We start from the raw sequence: 21,047 nt of genomic DNA, 5'->3' as shown, positions 1-21,047 counted from the left end.
TTGATACAACAACAACAGAACTTTAATGTGTTGTGGTGCTGAGCCGATCAGTGATTTATAAACTAACAGAATTTTAAAGTCTCTTCTCTCAGTGGTTCATCGTCATGACACACTTTTCTTAATCCGGTCTAGATTGTATGAACGCTGAACTCTGCTGTCCTTTGACCCAGAGCAGATGAAGAGCTGCTTCAGTGACAGATGGCTGCATCCAGCAGTTATCACGGATCCTTCCTCCCCTCTGCTCCCCACTAACTAAAGTGTTGACTTTCTTGCAACATCTCTGTTGTTCACACACTTTTTCATTTATTGTAAATAAGACTTTTAATGCACAACAGAACATGTGCTTTTTTTTAAAAAAAGAAAAAAAGATCATATTCAGTTGCACAGTCTAATTGCTATTTCTAATTACAGCACAGTATTTTATATTGTATTTTAGCCCCTAGTGTACAGTATGTTTTTATTAATTCTGTTTTTATATTTGTGTGAATCTACGTTTCGATTGCTGGTACAATTGCCATACAATATACAAAGGCACATCAGATGATACATGAGCAGGCTATGTTGTTTCAAAAATGTAAACAAAGTGCTGCCCCTTATGAGAAAGAGAGTAATGATGTTTAAAAAATTACATGTTTAAAAAATGACAAGCTCTTTCACTATTCAGAAAGACATTTCCTCTGGGAGGGATGGCCGCAGTGTAACAAGGAATTCTATTAGTGAAAGAAACACAGCTACAGACGACCTGTCAGTGTTTCATGAAATATACTGTAGGCTAATAAAATACATGTTAAAGTCTGACTGAATCAAATGTTTCTTATAATTATTTCATATATTGAGCATTTCAACACTTTTGGCTTCAGTTTCCTCAGTCAATATTAGTGAAGTAATAAATGCATGGATTATGTTTCCAGTATCATACAGGAGTGGTAATATTCTGGAATTGTTTAAGACGGGATTTAAATGACATTCTGGACAAAAATAACACCAAGATCATTTATTTTATCATCAGAAGCTGATCCACTGCCATCCAGGTCAAGTGATTGATGAAGCAGGTTCTTTTTCATTAGTTCTGGTCCAAATACAAATTCTTTGTCGTCAGAATCTAAAAAGAGAAAGCTTAGAGTCGTCCGGGTGTTTACATCAGAAATGTCTGTAATCTGCCTGAATTAAGGTTTATGGATAGATATAACTGCGTGTCATCAACATAACAGTAGAACTTTATCCCATGCTGCCTGACGATTTTAACAATTTTGTTTATTTGGAAAGCACATTGCCTTTCTTTCGCTGACTTCTCATATTTATTTATTTTTTCAATTAGTCCATCATAATTAGATTTTAACCATAAAAAAATCCCAACAAAGGCCAGGAAGTGATTATGGTAAATTTATTAAACATCAGCAGCTTTATAAACAGACAGAAAAGAAGTCCCGGCCTTCAACAACCATATGTAAAGTCTTACAACATGCCCATCTCAGTTACAGTAAACGGTGCTGAGTAAGTTCAAGTGCAGAGTCTCAGAAGTATGTACAAATACCTGGATAGATGATAAACAAGTCAAACCCACAAACAAACTGGACGATGTCTTAGCAATTTCTTAATGGTTACTTTAGTTAGATTTTATATTGACTTCTTTTTCTCATTTTATATTTTAATAAACCACGCAAGAAAGACTCACAAGGATAGAGGTCTATAAAATGTTTAGCACGAGCGCACGGAGGTGGAGTTTTCTTTTTTTTTAGTTTTTATAAGTTCATTTATTATTCATGGCCTGCTTAAAGGCACTGCCACAATACAGAGGGGAAGCTACTGTCCATCACTCACACAAGACAGTCCATTCTAATGTCTAGAGTATATGGGTGGTGGGGTTAGGAGGGAGGTGCTATAGGTAAATCTCATAGAAATCGTCGAGCTCCTCGTGAAACAAGTCCCATTCGTCCTCTGAATCCGTCACTTCGTCGTCGGTTCCTGCAGCAAGCAGCATGAGAAGCATCTCACTCAGCTCGAACGTCACCATCTCCTCGTCGTCGTTGTCGAACGAGTCGGTGCTTTCTCTCTCGTCAAAGATGTCCCACAGTGGCGTCCGCCTCGAGCTCTGAGAATTGGAATGGGTCTTATAAAGTGTCTGCTAGTTCTCACACACAGAGAAACTAACTGCTTTTCACTTTCTTTAATCTGCTCTTCCTATACTCAACTAGTTTTTTGCTTTCCAGCTCCACTACAAAGTGGGAGTTTTATCTAGCAGTCGTCACTTAACAGAACTGCTCACTGTAAAGCTTTGTGAATGCATGTTAGCGGTTTTGGGAAATGTGTTTACCCGGTTCCTGTTATTGGATCCAGTCTGTCTTCTCTGCGGCTGAGCTTCCTCTAGACGTCCATCAGGGAAGGCGTGTTTGTAGAAGCAGTTTGAGCCAAAAGGACAAGTTCCACGACCTTCATCGAAGTACCGACATGGTTTACTCCTACAGACAACAGAAACAGAGGTCAGGCTTTCTCAGTGAAAGCAGCAACAAAAGAAAAGTAAATTAGTTTGAATAAAAACCTAAATAAATCTAAATATTTGATCAACTTGATTTGATGTCAGCCACTAAGCAGAGCAGCAGAGCTCATGTAGGAAGCAGGCGACGTACCCCATGCCATCCTTGTATTTCTGGATTAGCTTCTGCTTGTCCTCTTTGTCCTCCACCCAGTACTCACTCGGGATGACAAAGTTAGATGTGATTCGACACTCTGGACAGGACCTAACGAAAGAAAGAAGAGATTACCAGACCTCTAGTTGACAGGGATCATCCTTCAGATCAAAAAGGCCGGCTAGTTTAAGTTTTGAAGTGAATAATAGGTTGTGTACTCTAAGCAATTTAAAACTGATGTATCTAGTGTGAACAGTCACATAACTTCTTGCCTGTACTACTGAAGGTGTTTTTGGCTCTAGTGGTTTTTATCTGAAAGTGCTGGACAAGAAAGTAGGTAAAGAGAGAGAGAGAAGACATGGGGCAAAGATCACCAGGCCGGGAATCAAACCTGTGACGGCCACATTGAGGACTAAGGCCTCTTTATGTGGGTTGCACTTTTATGGTTAGAAGTTTTGACTAGGTCAGTGGTGCCCAAAGTGCATCCTGGTTAGGGTCAGGGCATCCTGCATGTTCTAGTTCTCTCTGGTTTAATGCACCTGGATCAAATGATGGCTCAATAGAAAAGCATTGACATGGTGGGAAGGTTGTTTCTACCGCCAGGGAGAGGAAACATGCAGGATGTCGGCCCCCCAGGAGCCACTTTGGGCGCCTCTAGTTTAGGCTGTAAATTCAGAAAGATCAATACCTGGTAAAAAGTGGAAAATATTCCATAATAACATTCCTATTTAGACAGGTTGAAAATTTACTGTATAAAAAACTGTTAATTTTTATACAGTGAATAAAAAATTTATTATATAATTTTTTATTACATGGCAAATTTGTTATTGTCCTGTCTGAATTAGGACAAAGATTCATAACTTTGTCAAACATTCTTACACACTGTTTGTTCCTTAGACTGTGTTGGAAGATGCAGGATGAAGTAACTGCTCTCCAAGCTTAAGTCTGCTTACTTGATAATTTTGCTCTCGAACTGCTTGGCACTCCTCCACTTGCGAATGCATTTCAGACAGTAACAGTGGCTGCAGTTGGAGAGGATCCCAAAACGACGTTCGCTTGGGTTGGACTTCTCGAACACAACCTCCATACACACGCCACACATCATGTCCTTACTGCGCTGGATGGCAAAAGAAATCTCCATGTCTTTCTCATGAGCTTCAATGCACGCCTGGAGGGAGGACAGTTAACCAACACTTCAGTGCTGCAGGGTTTGGAATAAACATGCTCTCTCTGACGCCTGCCTGATTCCTTCACCTTGGTGTGCTCTGAGCGCTGGGAACTGTCACTGGGGTGGAGAACCTGCAGGCCGCACATGTCACACACGTCACCATGGAGATAAGCACAGTTGACTCCGTAGCGACACTCTCCAACAGCAGCATATGGACAGAGCTGCTTCCTCAGGTCTTTGTTGTCTGGGCCTGCGTCGCTGTCAAACTCCTCAATGAGAGGGGCCGAGCTCTCCACTTTCACTGGCTCAGCTGTGAACACACACACACACCCATGCGCGCGCACACACAATTTACTAAATGCTTCATTGTTGCGCTGCAGAGTGGATAAGTCCTGCTCTCTGTCTGATGAACATTTACCCCAGCAGATTAAATGTGATCGTTTACTATCTGCAACATTTCTTCAGGCTGGAGGTGATAATGTCTTGGACTGCTGTAATACCAAACTTTAATAGAGAACTTGCCACTTTTTGCTAAAATGTAAATTTTGACTAAAACTACAGCCATGAAACTATCTGCTCTAGTGGAATTAGTGAGATATGGTCTGAGCAGCTGAATGGAAACATGCTGAGGATCCGAGTCAGAAACTTTACTTGAATTTACAGCATTAAAAGTTTTAGAGTGCCCTGTGTAATTCCTCACAGAATGTGTGTATGCTGTCAAGTGAATGCTGTCAACAGGAACCAACACACCTTGTTTCTGGAATCCCAGCTGCATGAGCTGAAAGCACATAAAGCCTGTGATCCTGGAATGATTGACCTTTATGACGGTTAAAAGTCAAAGTGGTCGCTAATGTACCTCGAGAGCCACCATACAGCATTCAGGACACGGGCCACTAGAGAAAAGCGACTGCACTGTAGCCGTCCAGTGAAAGCCCAACCATGAATTAATGCACTTACTGTATAGTACATAGACATATTTGTCTCATTTAATATTCTAATTAAAAAATGATTTCAGGGTTTTTACTAGTTGTAGAACTAGTAAAAACCCTGAAATATATTTCATATCTTACATGTAGATGTAAGATATGAAATATAGTTGTAAGTGAGGAAGCTATGTACATTTTGTTAAATTTTTAGAATGATTTAAAAACTAAGATTTGATATTTCCCTTAGATGCCCCTGAAAGTTGTTCAGTACCAATGATCACATTCAAACATCTAAAATGACTTAATAATGTCACATTTTCAAACATTAAGATCACTACCAACGTCAGGTGAGTGAAGCCGTTCACTCACCTCGTCCACAGTACGGCTGTCCTGGAACAAACTCTGCAGCGTTGACCCAGTCCTGAGCCTCTGACCCAGGCGACATGCCCCTGGGTTCTGGGTCAGCCGGGTCAGTTGGGTCCGCCGGGTCGGCCTGGGAGACAGAGGCCAGCGGCAGCGTCTGGGTGTTTGGCAGCTCCTCTTTCTTTATGGGTTTACTGTGCTCAAACCTAAACAATCAGAAGAGAACCCATCGTCAGAGCAGAAACCATCTACTCACTTCCTGAAATGAAAGAAAAAAACCCCCTAAAAACTTGAATAGAGTAAAATAAATGATGAGATCATTTTTAACTCAAACCCCAGCCTATTAAAACCATTTCAGACTAAAGGTTCACACACCTGTCTACAGTCGCCCTTGATATATAACTCAAACATTGATAAACATATTTGATGCGTACTTACTTGATTTTGATGGCATTTGACAAAATATAATGGTTATTGCTTGCTTCATGGTTAGTTGCTGGTTTATATTTTATGGTAAGGTTTAACAGCAGTCATCATGGTGTAACACTAACCTAATTCTGAACATTAAGACCAGAGTCCAGGTTGTGGATTTCCACAGAAACCAGTAGAACCACTACTGTTGGCAGAGAGGTGGTGAGAGAGTTACCAACATTAAATACCACAGAGTAACTATTCTGGAGAATCCTGGCATCTCCTCAACTGAGGGAAAAGCGCATCAATCCCTGTTCTACTAGAGGACGTAGAGGAGTGGCTCATGACGGTGTCAGTGTTTTGACTTTTGGAATGGTAGTGTGATTTCTGGCTGTTCCAAAGGTGACTGAGAGGCAACAGCAGAGAAGGTCACTGGGCCAACTCTTCCAGATATCAGCACCATTTACACCTCCTGCTTTCTGTGCGTGAGCAACACCATCTGGTGCTTCACCTGTTCCCTCTGCTGCCCTCCGGTGGAAGGTACAGGCAGTAGAGCAGCTCCTCTCTTTATCCCACCCAGAGACAATCATCACATCCCACTGTGTTACAAGAGCTGTGACCTGGACTTAACACTGACACATTAATCAAGACATTACTCAAATAACTCGATTCTTTTTCTTTGTTGAGATGCTATCTGTTTGATGCAGTATCACTGTTGATGTTTATTATACTTGTGCCAACACTGAACTGATTTATTGAATATTGCTGTTTATATTGTGATCACTTCATAGTGGGTGTTTACGGGCGAATGGGTTTTGCACTGATCTAGGACTTCATTAGATCTTTGGCTATGCAGTATATAAAAGCTCTGAATAAAATTTTGTTGAGATTTTGACGACAAAGAATTTAATTACATAGATTAATGAATTCGTTACAAAAATGAAAAAACCCAAATACTACACACCACCTCTGCCACAATATTAAATAGAATACAAAAAAAAAAAAAGATCTAACATTAAAACCAAACACTACACTACTACATAACTATGAACTAACTTTCCAAAACCTCAAAACAGATATTGTACGATGTTCCACATGGCCACTGGATTTTAGGAGAAGTGTACCAAAAATCATGCGTTTGCCTAGACTGCTCTGTTTGTTTCAGGCACTCCCTGTTGACATGTGACTTAAACAATTCATTGAGTGGGACAAGATATACTAACATACATCAAGATTTATTTGGAAAAGTAACAAGGTACTCAACACAAAGCCAGCATGAATCTTCCCAATTTGAAATTGTATCACTTTGTGGCTCAGCTTGGTTATTTGTGTTGCTGGCGTGACCCTCGTTACATCGCCAGAGGGAAAGAGTTACAGACCCGTATCCAAGATCACCAAGTGCAAACGCTTCTGGAGAGGACAGCACAGCACACCAAATTGTTTTTAAAAAAAGGTCTTAATCCAGTGGTCATATCCACACTGGATACTTGGTTTAAGATAACAAGACAAGTTGAACTGAAGAAAGAACAACAAAAAAAATAACCTTTAATATGGATAGTTCTGGACAATTACTTTAAAACTGGCATGTTTGACTCAACATTTGAGAGCTGAATCTAAGACCTTTTTCCATTGTTGTAAAAAAACCCCATAAAAAATCAGCAATGAGGAGTTCCCAAAACTTGAAGAAAAAAAATTTGGACTTTGTAATCAGGACTTATTATATATCTACAACTAAGAGAATATTATAATGAAGAAAGAAAATTTGATCTGGGAAGTGAACCGAATGTAGTTCTAGAAATATTGTTGCTGCATTTAACTACAAATGATCAAAATCTATTTATATACACATTATGCTAGTATGCTGGCCTGTCGGAAATATTATAGTAATACTGTACCAAGTATGTAGGAGAAATGGGAAAAAAATAAATAAAAATTCTGTCACATTCTCAAATGAAGGATGGTTTCAAATGACTTCGAGCGGCTCATTAAGACTGGGGGAATTCAACTGGAAAAAATCTTGTTTGTCTTTTTTAATCACTTCACTTATTAAGAAAAAACAACCAGCAATGCAACAAATCTGCTGGAGGCAATGTGGTTCTGAGGACTTGAGTGACTCATGTTTTGGAGCTGCTTAAAATGTTATTTTTTGGGATTATATTTACTTTTCCTAAAGAAAATATTAAGATAGTTTATTGCATGGCATGTGCATCTTAATATTTTGGCAATATCACTATGGTAACCAAAAAAGAAGACCAGCACTTAGCTAAAATACGTCTGGCAGCAGTTATGAAATGGATAAAATGACATTCAGCCAAAGATTCAAGGAAACAATGCAAAATGAAAAATGGGTCAAATTAATTACTTATAAAATGTTATATATGGTCACTGAATAGACTTATTGAAGCTTAAATATGTCATAATATCTGCTATGTCCTCTTGTTCATATTTGTTTATTTTTGTTATATGTCCATTTCCTGAGGCTCTTGTGTTTTTTTTCATATAATTTATCTTGTTTCTTCTAAATGGTGCAATAAAAAGCAAAAATGTAAGTGAAAAAAAAGATTATACTAATAATACTAGTTTTGCAAGATTTTTAAATATCAAGCAGCCCAACTTCCAGATAACACTTCCACAACAATTCATCTCTAAAATATACCCATGTTGGCTTTAAGTAATAGTATCTGACACCAACATTTGCACATTAAGTGCAAACAGTGCGATAAAATAATTTTCCAAAACCTAATCAAGTTTATGTCAACAAGCAGAAACCCTCAGAGCTTCTGGGGGGCTGGGCGTCCATCACAAAGACAAATTAACAAGAATGTACAAAGTGAGATAGCAGTGAACGCAAACATACTGACATTCACAAACACCTCATAACAACATTTTATGTTTACATAAATGGGTTTTATGTAAAAGCATAAAACCCATTTTATGTTTTTAACCACAAATTGGTAAAAACATCACATGCTAATGGTAGTGATGAGTTCCAAAAACCTGATCAAAACGCTCATTTATTAAGCAATCACACAATTCAAAAGCCAAACATGAACCAAATCAACCTTCTTCTCTTATCAGCTCCTCTGATCCATCCAAACAGACTCACACATGAAGATGCACTAGGCCTAGTTATGAGACACAGTGTGCAAAAAGCTACCCAGAAAGCTTGTGGAGTTTGAGGAGGGGGAGGGTACTGAAGCTATGCATAAAGAGAAAAGGAGTGAGCTGCAGCAGAATGAACCTGGTGAACCCAACAGCAGCAGCCTGAGAGGAGGAGGAGAGGAGGGGGTCAGTCTGACAAAGAGAGCAGCTCAGGAAAAAAAACTGTTATGCAATTACTATTCGGTCTGCAGTGTATTCTGTCTGGCCCTAGGGGCTACAGGGGGAAGAGAGGGAGAAACACAAACACAGAGTAAGAGAAGCTTCAAATGCTAATGACAACATTCACAGCATGTTGGAGTGTTTTAAATGAACATATCTGTCTAAATCAGCATCAAAGTGTAGCTACAGTGCAAGTAGTTCAGTGTACAGTGCAGTTAAAAAAAGAATGGAACATGTCAGTGTTAAGTCTTAATGTTTACATTACACCAAAAAAAGAAAAAATATAAACACCCATTAATCTGCCCTGACATTCAAGAAAATTATTATTTTCTTCAGTACGTATGCATAAAATATTTAATATATTCAACTTGGACATACAAAATGAACTCAGATTACAATTTTTGATCAGAACTATAAAAAGAACTATGATTAAAATAAATTGGATATTATTCAGAACCTGTCAGGTCCCTGTATGACCGGTGTCAGAGTCTGGTCCGCATCGCCGGCAGTAAGTCGGGCTCATTTCCAGTGAGGGTTGGACTCCACCAGGGCTGCCCTTTATCACCGATTCTGTTCATCACTTTCATGGACAGAATTTCTAGGCGCAGCCAAGGTGTTGAGGGGATCTATTTTGGTGGCCTTAGGATCGCATCTCTGCTTTTTGAGGATGATGTGGTCCTATTGGCTTCATCAGATCGTAATCTGCAGCTCTCGCTGGAGCGGTTCACAGCCGAGTGTGAAGCGGCCAGGATGAGGATCAGTGCCTCCAAATCCGAGGCCATGGTCTTGAGCTGGAAAAAGATAAAGTGCCTTCTCCGGGTCAGGGGGATGTCCTGAACCAAGTGGAGGAGTTTAAGTATCTCGGGATCTTGTTCACGAATGGGGGTAGGAGGGAGCGGGAGATCAACAGACGGATTGGTGCGGCATCTGCAGTGAAGCAGGCGCTGTGCCGGTTTATCGTGGTGAAGAGAGAGCTGAGTCAAAAAGTGAAGCTCTCGATTTACCGGTCGATCTACGTTCCTACCCTCATATAGATGAGGTTCCTTCCATGAGTGGTCATGGGTCATGGGTCGGTCATGACCCATGAGCTTTGGGTCATGACCGAAAGAACGAGACCCCGGATACAGGCGGCCGAAATGGGTTTTCTCCGGATGGATGGATGGATATTATTCAGTTTTTCTTTTAGAATCTCAGAAATCAAGCTACAATATCTGAGATGATTAATGAATCAGTCCGGCCCAGAGTCCAGGACGCTCCTGTAGATGAGATTTTTAATCCCAAACCGTTTTAATCCCGAATAAGTAAAAGTTAAAAGAAAAAAAGTGGTGGGAAAAATAACAAATAAAACATTTTGGTTTTGTAACATTCAATTTTGAACTAAATATTTCAGTTAAATCAACAGAATGGCTGCCATGCTATGGTTCATGGTCTTTGTAAAAAAACTCATCCACCATCTACCAGCTTAGTCCTGCAAATGGTGACCTTCAACACACTCAGGCTGCTCATATGAATAAAAACTATGATGGGTAACATTATTGTTGGAATATTATATAAAAATAAGCAATACCATAATGTGTATAAATATGTAAGCAGCAACAAAAGCTGCTTTTCTGATTTAAGTGAAAGCATTTAGGGAAATGTTTCATTTTGTGCCCTAATCTAATCCACTATAAGAAGTAAGTGTGTAATTTCTTTAGGACTGCACAACACAAATTTAAAGCCATCTTAATATTGCTGTAGACAAAATGCATATCATAAAGAACTGCCTTGCCTGCAACAAAGACCGGCTGATTATTTAAGTACCATTCATTTGGACTCACTATGTCTGTAATATACTTGGTAACATATTTCTGATGTGATAAAAATCATTTCAGAAAGCAATGTGACAGTAAGGTGGGCATCAACAAGAACCAACTGTTTCAATAAAACCATCATATGTGAATTTCATTTTCTCTGGGGTTTATGTTTGTTATGAATCCAAAGCACAAATTCATTTAGGCCCTAAGCTGAAAGTACATAAAAAGAACCTGAAGGTGCTTAAACAAAAAAAAAAGGATGCATGGGAGTCAGCTGCATGAGATTTCTGGCACCAGGAACCAAAACTGCAAATGCACAACATCCATCACATTAAGCAATTCATTCTCCGGAACTGTTTCCTACTGACCTAAAGAGCATCAGAAACATAGAGCCAAAGGAGGATGTCGACAAAACTTTACAAATTCATGTTTTATAAAAGCTTCCTCTCACCATAGAGCAGCTGTTGAGCTTAACAGCAACTCCACAGTTTAGTGATAGACAACACATTGACTGAAGCAGCTGTCTCACATATCAGTCACTTGAGGAGCAAGCAGCATAGCTAAGACGCCCCTCCAGCAAGGCTGTGATTGGTTCAGAGCATGGCTACTTTTAGAAAACTAGTAACAGCAGTCTAGATCAGGATGAGTATAATTTCCCAGCCCATATTAGATTTGCATCCATATCTGATTTATTCTGGCATGCGTTTGTAAAATTCCTGGAGTAGTCAGTACCTGCAGCGATCTCCAAACACACAGTTTCCCTTCTGAAAGAACTTGCATATCATGGCTGCAGGTTTGCTGCTCGAAAGATCATGAGAGTATCGACAGCTGTCCCCTTCTTTGCAAAGACCATGCATGAAATACCTGCAAATTCAAATGTGAAAAAGACAACAAGTACAAGAATTAGAAAAAGAATAAGGTAATCATTTTAAAATTGGTAATGTGGCAGAACTGAAAGGCTGAACACTCATCTAGAAGTACAGAAGACAGTTAAGGAAAATGCATCCTATGGCTTTATTACTGAAACTACATTCCTAATCTCTGACTATAAAACTATTGGAATGACGAACCAATCAGGAATTTATCACCAGATGCTATCTTTCATTACAGTGTGTACTGGTTACCACACGGCTGCTTTAAGGTGAAAGAATATAAAGGACTTATGAAGTATTTATGGTTTTATCAAGGTGTGGCAGTATGTGTAAGTTTGACACGAACGCCAGTCGGGTAATAGTTGACAATGTACGTAACATAGCTAGCTAGCCGGCCGCTAAAGTGGCTCAGTGGCCATAGTCAACACAATAACAGAGGACTCCAGCTAGCTCAGTAACAGAGCCGAGGTTGTCGTCAGGCTATTAATCGGCCACTACCCGTCCTCTCAAACCAATATTCGTGTCAACCAATAGCTGAATACACCCTGGCACTACAATACTCGAAGATAGCGCTCTACCTGCAGGTTACGTGTTTTGTCCAACCTCCTGTTACTGAAGGAGCCACCGTAGACGCTGCTGCTGCCTCCGCCATTTCTGTTTATGTTGAGAAGCTACAGCCGGATGTTCCGGACAGCTCAGCTTAGGCTCGGCTACTTTCGGAGCGAACGATCGGGATCGATGATTACCGAAAACCTATTTTGACTCTTTATTATACAACTTAATTTTTTGTTTAAATTCCAGTATTCTTGATTGGTCACATCACGTGAAACCCATTTAATTTCATGAAAAAAAGAAGAAGAAAGAAACACTATTAACTGAAGAGCTACATTGTTTAAATAGCGGTTAAGTGAAGGTTTAGTTTAATTTCTGCTCTATAAACCACATTCTGTAAGCATGAGCTTCCTCCGGCCTCCTACAGATGGCGCTGCTCGGAAGCTGGGTTGAAACACGTAGTCTGTTGCCAGGAAATACTGGTAGAGTGTACTGTAACTCTAAGGAAAATAACAATTTCAGGGAATTTTTATGACTATTTCTAACCAAGAATAAATCTCACAGAAGCATAGCTAAAATAAAATTGAATATAATGGAAAAAGACGGCTGCATAGTGGCACAGTTGGTAGTACTGCTGCCTTGCAGCAAGAAGGTCCTGCCTGGGTTTGAATCCTAGCCTGCTGTCTTTCTGCATGGTCTCTCTAAATTCTCATTAGGTGTGTGCGCATGATTGTTTGTCCTGTCTGTCTCTGGACAGGTCGCCATGTGATAGACTGATGACCTGTCCAGGGTGACCTCGCCTGTTGATCACTGGAGTTAAGCACCAGCACCCCTAATGACCCCAATGGGATACGGGTGTAAGAAAATGGAGGGAAAAAGTTACATTCTTTGTCACTCATTTTAGAAAGGGAAACTCAAATTACATAATTTATTATTACACATAGTAAATGGTAAATAAATAAGAAAATAAAGTTTTCAAGTGACAAAGATTTTATTCTTCATTCCCTCATATATACTGCATGAAAAGACATCCGGCCCACAGCCACTGGAGGTCAGGATGTCCTAGAGGTCATGCTTCTCTGAGTTGCTCTGGATTCAACAACTTATAATAAAGCAGAATATTTCCTGCAATGATTTGGAAAGTTAAAATACTTATAGTGTACATTTATAGTGTTGGAGTTGTACTGCCATTGTCAGCAGTAGAAATGTCAGAACAGCAATAGTCCAGTCATTTTGGATGTCACCATAATGACTCCGAGGCGTACTAACCTGTGCACTCAAATCCTTATGTGCATTTTGACTGAGTACACACATCATAGAAGGGCGTAGTGCGAGTATTGGGACGGGGCCTATGTATGCGACATACATCACCAGTAATCACTCTGGTAGCACTGGCAGATATACCTAGACGCACTATGGCAGGAAAGTCTGAGGAGATAGCACAAAACATGTGAAAATGGCAGAAAAGGTCCCCAAGATACTGTTCTTATGAGAAAGCACTCTTTATCCTGTTCAGCAAAATACAACAGTCAATGAACTGCATAGTTCTTGCAATGTGAAAACACGAAACGTTTTAGATGAAAACTGTTGAACACCAAGTGGCACCATCAGGTGTTGCACCATGCACCAACTTGGTTTTGACTGTCAATATACATTACTTGCTCTCCACTGCTGTAGTAGATCAGCAGTCTTACATTACACTGGTAATTTAGAACAAGCAGGCAGGTCTTCTATATTTTGAGATGGTTTTAACCAGCCATTTATTTGGAACATTTTAAAGGTCCATTTCTCTACTGTTACTATACCCAACACTTAGGCTGGTAGTGTTATTCAGCTTTGGTGGTTCCCTCTATCACCAAAGGTTGCTTGTTGACATCCTTAGAATGTTGCCTCATTGGTATACTTCTTGTGAATAATGCCCTTTCCTTTTAGACTATGCAGGGTTGTAATGTAAAGCTTTTCTCCAGATACGCTGGCTAATTTACTGGAGATTTAAACAATCATTGTTTTGATTCCTAGTCATCGTACAAGTGAGCCTGTGCAATCGAGGGAAACAGCTGGGTGTCTACGTCTCTGCAGCATTACTATGCAGTTATGTGCCAACTTGGGAAATTAATTTGAATGACTGAAATAATTTTGATGTCAATAAGTCTCAATTTCTTTCTTTTTTTTAGTGTACAGGATGGGCCATAAGTTTCCATACATAGGAGAATGTAAAATGTATATTTTTTATTTCAGATACCCAAGAAGATGAGTTTGACAAAAGAGCAAAGAATTTAAATTACACTGATGGCTGGATCGGGAAGCAGTTGCATGGTTTCACGAAACTTTAACAGAAAACATGGAATGAGCATCACACACGACACTGTGGCAAAACTTATTTGCAAGTTTCAGAAAACTGGAAATGTTGCAGATCAACCACAAAGTGGCCCAAGATGAGCAGCAATTACAAAGACTCCCACAAAAATAAAAGCAGTTGTCCAATATAAAATGTTTATTTTTTCTATGTATAGAAATTTATGGTTCACCCTGTATATTATATCCAAATATTACTTTGATAACTTTAGGCCAAGTATTCCAGAATTTAGAAAAAATTATTCCTGGATTTTATTGTGAAAAAACAATAATGAACACCTGCAGAAAAAGAAAAATGGTTAAAATTGATGATGACACATGAACTTTTAAACCCACAGTATTTATTTGGATTCTAAAAACTAGACTGACATGATTGACATCCCGGCTCAGAAGGTCATTTCTAAACAAAAAAATGAACCATATAAATAAAGGATTCTGTCAGACTGTGGTTAGTTGAGCTGTCTGAGGAGTAAACTAGAGGCAAATTGACTTGGGACTGACTGAAGCTAATATGGCTCTACAACAGGGTAATACACAGAGTATTGGGTTCTGTTCTGCTGTCATTTTGCACCAGCTGCAACAAAGAGAAAGTGATCTCACCTGAAACTGAGTTAACACCTGCTGGACTGTTTCAGTTTGGATCAGCAGGAAGCTACAAAGCCGAACCCAATCAACGGATCCGAAACTTTACAGAGGACTTTCTACTTCTCTGATTAGAACAAACATTGTTTTAGTGCAGTGAAGTAGCTACTGATTCTGTCAGAAAATTTAATACCTGAAACAAGAGCTAGATGTTTCTCAGGTCAAAGTTGATGCCACAGGTCAGCAGAACAGAACCTAGCACTAGGAAGGACTTGATGTCTGACATTTTTTTTTACGTTCTCCATGACGACGACCCTGTGAGTGGGTGACTGAGCGAGACCGTATAATCTAACCAAACCCAGAGACTCCTATTGACACACCACTTCCACTCTTGATGAACAATTTGTATAAAGTAATAATGACTGTGTAAACAAAAAAGCAATAAAATTTACTTGCACATTAAAAAAAAGTATTAGTCACATTAATACAGAAATAAATGGCACATTGAATTCCTAATTTCAAAAGAAAGTGGTGCTTTTCTTTACTGAGGAGACATGTTAAATAAATTACTACCATAAATGTTACATACAAATCTGGAGTAGTATATACAAATGAGTTGTTAGACACAAATAAACTACAGTTTGTAATTTTATGTTCAGACAGCAGTAGAAGTGTATGATACAATGTAGGGAGTTGTGTTGAACAAATGTGGGCTGGAGCGTGTGGGTTGGTGGCTGGCTGTGGGTGGAGGAGGGGCCGTCTTTCCAAAGGAAACAGAATTGCCTGCTGTGGACTGGCTCTGGCACGGTCACGTCCAACATGATGGAAGCCTTGGGAGCAAAGGAACACTGGTTCACTTTCACTTTGTTAAAGGAAAATTATGCCATCTTTTTCCATCCCAGCTCAAACTCTTAGTTGAGTTCTGATTGTTCAGTTTTGTGTTTTAACACAGTAAGAGAAGCACAGAGAATGACTGTCGGTCTGATGGGAAGGAATGGGAAGTGTAAGTCAGACTGGGTCCGAAGTGCAAGGAAACAATACTACTGTGGTAAAAAAAAAAAATTATAAAATGACATAATTTTCCTTTTACAACTTGTTTCCAACAATTTGTGTCCATCCCTAAATCTATCTCTGACACCATAATATCACAGTATCCCTCCATGTCCCATCTCCCTGACCTCCTGTAGATTGTTCTGAAGACATAATAGAAATCCCTGCTTTTTCCTTCAACATCCCTTAAAAATCTCCATGGTAACAGTGGTTGGATAGAAGCACGGGGCCGTGAGCTGAGTGGAGCTGAGTAAAGAAACCGTTGTCTACTTTGTAAACACGTATGGATTATGAATCTCCAGATGGCTCTTCTGGTTTGGTCTTCACAACTGGATCATGGCTTTCACAAGATGTCTCCTCCTGTGGAGAACAGGTGGCCACAGGCAAAGTTTTCTCATTCTGATACAAACTTCTGATTCCTAAAAAAAAGAAAAAGAAAAAACTCCAAAAGAAAAACAAATCCTTCATGAACCGTTACAGAGCTCTCCTGCTCTACTGTCTCTATAGCAACATGCTCGCCAAAACATAGCGTCAGCAGGCTGCGTGAGGCAGTGAGAGCAGAGCTTTATGAGGACTGGGCGCTCCTCAGGGCAGGTTTGGTCCATCAACCCAGCAGTTAGTCCTTGAGATTCTAGTTTGGGCAGTCTAATGAGTTCATTGTGCAGCTTGGCTGCCTCCAGCTCCTCCGTCATTCCTCCTTAAAGTGTGAGTGGGGTTTGGACAGAAGGAGCAGGTGTTGGTTTACAGGAGGAGGGTCTGGAAGGATGGTGATGCTGGTCCAAGCTGCAGGATACCTCCCAGAGACGCCTGTTGATTTTGTGCATATAACACACAGTGTTCAGACACTTGGGGAGTTGGCTTTTCTGGGACTTTTTCTTTTTTATAATAGAAACACTGTAACATGTGACATCAGATTATTAGTTCAACACTAGTGAACAGTGGTGAAAGGCCCCTTTCCCTCTTTGTTCTGCTGAGGTTAACCAGCAGAGGCTCCTTCAGGCACAGCAGCGCCCCCCAGTGTTTCCTGGTAGCACGGGCTCCAACCCTCTAGGCGTCTGACAGGGAGCTCTGGATACTGTCCATCCACAGCTGGGCATTTGAACTCTCCTGAGCACACAAGTTATACATGCGCTTGGAAGTTTTCAGCTGAGAGTGGGAGAGAGAGGACAGTTAGAACCACTGAAATACACAGAATACTTTTTGCCTTATGAAAATATTCACATCCTCTGCACTCTTACACAGTGGAAACTGGAAAGTATTTTACTTACTTTCCTTCCAGCCTGTCCTGTCTTGTGTTGATCTATTTTGTTTCTGCACCATAATGAGCGTTTCTGTATTTGAAGGAGAGAAATGTTTGCAGACTCACATCAAAGAAGGCTTTCTCCTCAACGTTTTTCGGTGCTCCCATGGTAGGTGTTCCCACTGTGACCGATTCCACGTCCGACAGCTCGATCACACCTTTACAGTCTTTGTCCTGCCTGCTGTCGTAGTATCGCAGCTGGAAAAGGAGCCATGTTGGAGACAGGAGGAGGTCACAATCAGAACGGTATTCTTTAGTTTGGGTCGGTGGGGCTGTGTGATAAATTTCACCTCATGTTTCGTCTTATCCAGCACAAACCACCTAGGTTTCCATGGTTTCAGCAATGCTCCTCTTTTGTACAAAATGCCTTCAAAACTCCTGATGGGGAAGAAGGGTTAAAAATGAGAGCAGTTCTGCTGAGGTAAGGGATGATCAGCAGTTAAAACTGCATCATTTGATCTGTTTACAGGTGAAGCTCAATAAATTAACATAGAATTGAAACTCTAAAAAATATTTTTCATGGTGTAAACATCATATTATTTATGTCATATTTATTTCTGTTCATTTTGAGGATTGTGGTTCACAGCTAACAAAACACTGAAAAGTCAGCTTCTTAGTGCTCTTTTCTAACTTACCATAACAGCATTTTACTTTTTAAAATGAATTACTGAAATGAATGAGCTTTTTCATGACATTCAAATTTAGATGAATATAGCAGGTTTTGTTGTTTGTTTCAGGAGGACATTCTGTCTCTATGTTCACACTGCAGGCCTTAATGCTCACTTCTGACTTTTTGGCAGTCGTTCACATTTCCAAATATATGTGACTTGTGTGTGATTTTCTGTGTGAACTGCAATAATGTCACATGCAGTTTGTGCATCAGAGTTTGTGGAAGTAAACATGGATGTTAATGATGGAGCATCTGAGCTTCCCTCACAGACGGCCGCCCTCCGGGGAACAGACCTGTTCTCGCTCTCCGTGCTCTGGAACTGGCTGTAGAGTGTGCTGGTACTCGGCCGACCCGCGACAGGTGTGGACGTGGCGCTAGCTTCACAGTCCAGACCCAGCTTGATGGAAGATCCAACTCTGCTGTCCTGCAGGCAGACACCCTGGGATCGCCGCTGGTGGCTTAAGTTGGAGGACATCAACAGAGAACTGGAGAATGACGGCTGTTAAGAGAGAGAGAAAATATTCAGAATCACATTTAAAATAAGATCTACTGGTCAAAATGTTGTGCATAGAAACTGTTACTAGGTAACATTATGAGTATGTGGGTGGGAAATGAAACTCTTATCTCACTTTGCTTTCCAGTTTGGTCTCAGTCCTCTGTGTGGTCTTGATTTTGTCCCACGTGTCCTTCCACTTCTCCGATGTCTGGCCGAGCTCAGCCTCCAGGTTCTGCAGATCTTGCAGCAGTTTGGTGATGGCGTCGGGCATCACCTTGCTTAGGTTGTCGTAACACGGCCACACGATGTGCCGCTGAGACTTTGGAGCGCCGGTGTCAGCTTTCTCTGCTGTCTCCTCTGCCAGGCTCTCCTGCCGGCTCCTCAGCTCCCAGTCGTATGGGGGTCCGTCAGACAGAGTTTCCTCCAAGTAGAAGTCCCACACCTTCAAGTTGGAAATGAAAGTGTATGGCCGCAGGACCTGCAACACATTTCCACATCAGCCTCGTCTTAATGATTTAAGAACTCTTAGTCCTGAAACGATCCTGAAATGTTCCTGAGTCACGTTCCATTAATATTCTGAGTCTAAGTTTCATTCAACCTCAGTAACAAGTGCAACTGTCACTACAAGATAGATGGAAGCTGCCCTCACCTCCTCATCCTCTGGAGAGTACATGTAGTTGTAGAAGACGGGGGCTTTCTTGTTGAGTCTGTCGATGTAGTCCCACACAGACTTGCACACCTGAGGATTTCTCCTGTCGCTTTTCTCCTCGTACAACACTCCTACATCCATACAATGATCAGCGTCACACAACCACACAGCCAGAGAAACATGAGCAGATCTACTGCAGCTGTGGCTCACCGAGCTCGATGCGGTCATAGTCCGAGTCCAGCAGGAAGGTGCGGAAGCGGTTGGACATGTAATGGTAGGCCAGGAACTTCAGGTAGTACTGGCTGAACTCAAACTCCATGGGGAACTGAAGGTGGATCTGAAGGATGCAGAAGGGTTTTTAGGATGACAACACAGTTCTTTAAACAAAGAAGCAGTTTTTATGCTGTTCAGCTCATTCAAACACACATTTTCATCTTGGTTAAACTCAATGTTTTGCTCTATAAATGTGTGACTACAGGCTTAAGAACAGGAAGCTCTTAAGCCTTCTTTTTCTGTGGTTCAACTCCACAAGCACACAGATGGCCATATGTACACCATACAGTATGTAGAGAAAGAGGAAGGGAACTTGAGGACTGCTGACATTTCTGCACAGAGGGTTTTATCTTTTTGAGTCCAGGTCAGAGGTAAGCCAAGAGTGGTCTCAGACAGGACAAATACAGTGTCAAGTCTAAAGATGTAAGACTATTTTCAGAACTTTGAGTTCATTAAGGTTTGCAAACATTTGTTTCAGCACACCAAAGCATTTCATCCTGGGTGGAGGTCTGGTCTTTATTGAACCAATGCAACACCTTGGTTTTTCTTCGACACTTGTGTAAACACAGGAGCTCACGATCAGCTCAATGACTACAAAATGCCGAGGTCCTCATCCATCAAGTTGAGGTGTTTGCTTCTTGCTAACCCTGAGTAGCCTGAGATGGAACACTGCAAAGTCTGACCTGGATAGAGATGTTGACCCACCTGGTGTACACAGTCGAGGAACTGCAGAAAGACGGGGGTGAAACCACTGCTCTGGCTGCCCAGCGTCTGCGCACCCCGGTGGCTGAACCTGTGGCCAAACGACAGCCACTCCTTCTCTACCAACAGTCGGAAACCATCAAAAGTTCTATAGTATGGGTCAGACAGCAGCTGCACCAGGGACACCACCTACAAAAACACAGTTTGAACTCCTTGATAAAAAAAGTAACAAATAAAAGCAGATTTTAGGTTGGGCTGCATATCTTTGTCGTGGTCCAACCTGTGTTGTAACGTCCCAGCCGTCCTCCAGGCTGACCATGACCGAGGAGCCGGTGTCCAGTAGCTCCACCACCAAAACAGACACCTGCAGCACTCTGTGCAACTGGAAACACGGGCAACTCAGGTCAGAGTCCTGTCATCTACACTTAAGGAAAGCTGTAAAACCAAAAAAATACTGACCAGAGTCATCCATTCCGAATCCTCTAGGAGGCGCAGGAAGCTCATGTTTGGCTCTGTGGTTTGGGAGCTCGGCACGCAGGCTTTCATCAGCTTCTTGAAACTGTTCTTCACCTGCCGCACATCACACACCTCGATGGGGATCACCTCCCACTGCTGGAACGAGTCCTGCTTTCCTCCCTGATGACAACATATCATTCTCTTCACTTACATTTAATGAATACCAACTTATTTTTTTTCCACCAAACATCACATATGAGTTTGACAGAGTGCCAAAACAGACCATATGATACCTTTTATCAAAAGAACAGATTTTCCCAAAGTATCTAGAGCAACAGCCTGTCATTCACATGAATGTTTTTATGACCCTGAAGTTTTATACTCAGAAAGGAAATCTTTTCCAAATGACTTTGTCACTTAATAAAGTAGCTCTCATGTGAATGAACTTATTTAGCTCATTTAGAAATTCAAAAAGCTT

General features: G+C 40.8%; 2 protein-coding genes across 10 annotated transcripts in view; both read right to left on the bottom strand.

Annotated features, from left to right (window-relative positions):
- Positions 1-1,368: 1,368 nt before the first annotated feature.
- mkrn1 (makorin, ring finger protein, 1) lies at positions 1,369-12,190 on the bottom strand. Its single transcript, XM_032589357.1, has 8 exons — positions 12,063-12,190; positions 11,345-11,476; positions 5,091-5,290; positions 3,882-4,105; positions 3,581-3,795; positions 2,628-2,738; positions 2,315-2,459; positions 1,369-2,092 (listed from the first exon to the last, which is right to left on the bottom strand). Exons 1-8 carry the CDS (start codon positions 12,134-12,136, stop codon positions 1,880-1,882), a joined length of 1,314 nt encoding a protein of 437 aa, XP_032445248.1. The 5' UTR covers positions 12,137-12,190; the 3' UTR covers positions 1,369-1,879.
- A 2,522-nt stretch (positions 12,191-14,712) lies between these two features.
- Positions 14,713-21,047, bottom strand: part of sbf1 (SET binding factor 1) — a 64,602-nt gene continuing 58,267 nt past the window's right edge. For all 9 annotated transcript variants that reach the window (XM_032589346.1, XM_032589351.1, XM_032589347.1 and 6 more), the window contains 10 exons: positions 20,573-20,749; positions 20,394-20,495; positions 20,117-20,302; positions 19,349-19,475; positions 19,139-19,269; positions 18,623-18,967; positions 18,287-18,492; positions 17,614-17,701; positions 17,390-17,521; positions 14,713-17,169 (listed from right to left, as the gene is read on the bottom strand). In XM_032589346.1, coding sequence (XP_032445237.1) covers positions 17,071-17,169; positions 17,390-17,521; positions 17,614-17,701; positions 18,287-18,492; positions 18,623-18,967; positions 19,139-19,269; positions 19,349-19,475; positions 20,117-20,302; positions 20,394-20,495; positions 20,573-20,749 — 1,593 coding nt within the window. In that variant the 3' untranslated portion in view covers positions 14,713-17,070. The remainder of the gene's footprint in view (positions 17,170-17,389; positions 17,522-17,613; positions 17,702-18,286; positions 18,493-18,622; positions 18,968-19,138; positions 19,270-19,348; positions 19,476-20,116; positions 20,303-20,393; positions 20,496-20,572; positions 20,750-21,047) is intronic.

The sequence above is a fragment of the Xiphophorus hellerii genome, chromosome 17 (genome assembly GCF_003331165.1).
Source record: "Xiphophorus hellerii strain 12219 chromosome 17, Xiphophorus_hellerii-4.1, whole genome shotgun sequence".
NCBI classification, from domain to species: domain Eukaryota; kingdom Metazoa; phylum Chordata; class Actinopteri; order Cyprinodontiformes; family Poeciliidae; genus Xiphophorus; species Xiphophorus hellerii.
The sequence above is the reverse complement of the archived record's forward strand: the minus strand, read 5'-3'. Positions and strand labels throughout refer to the sequence as shown.

Excerpts from the sequence above, each read along its gene's own strand:
- mkrn1 (XM_032589357.1), bottom strand. The coding sequence starts at position 12,136 with ATGGCGGAGGCAGCAGCAGCGTCTACGGTGGCTCCTTCAGTAACAGGA. Across the intron at positions 11,477-12,062 it reads ACAAAACACGTAACCTGCAG|GTATTTCATGCATGGTCTTT; the intron begins GTAGAGCGCTAT and ends TTGAATTTGCAG. Across the intron at positions 2,460-2,627 it reads AAATACAAGGATGGCATGGG|GAGTAAACCATGTCGGTACT; the intron begins GTACGTCGCCTG and ends TGTTGTCTGTAG.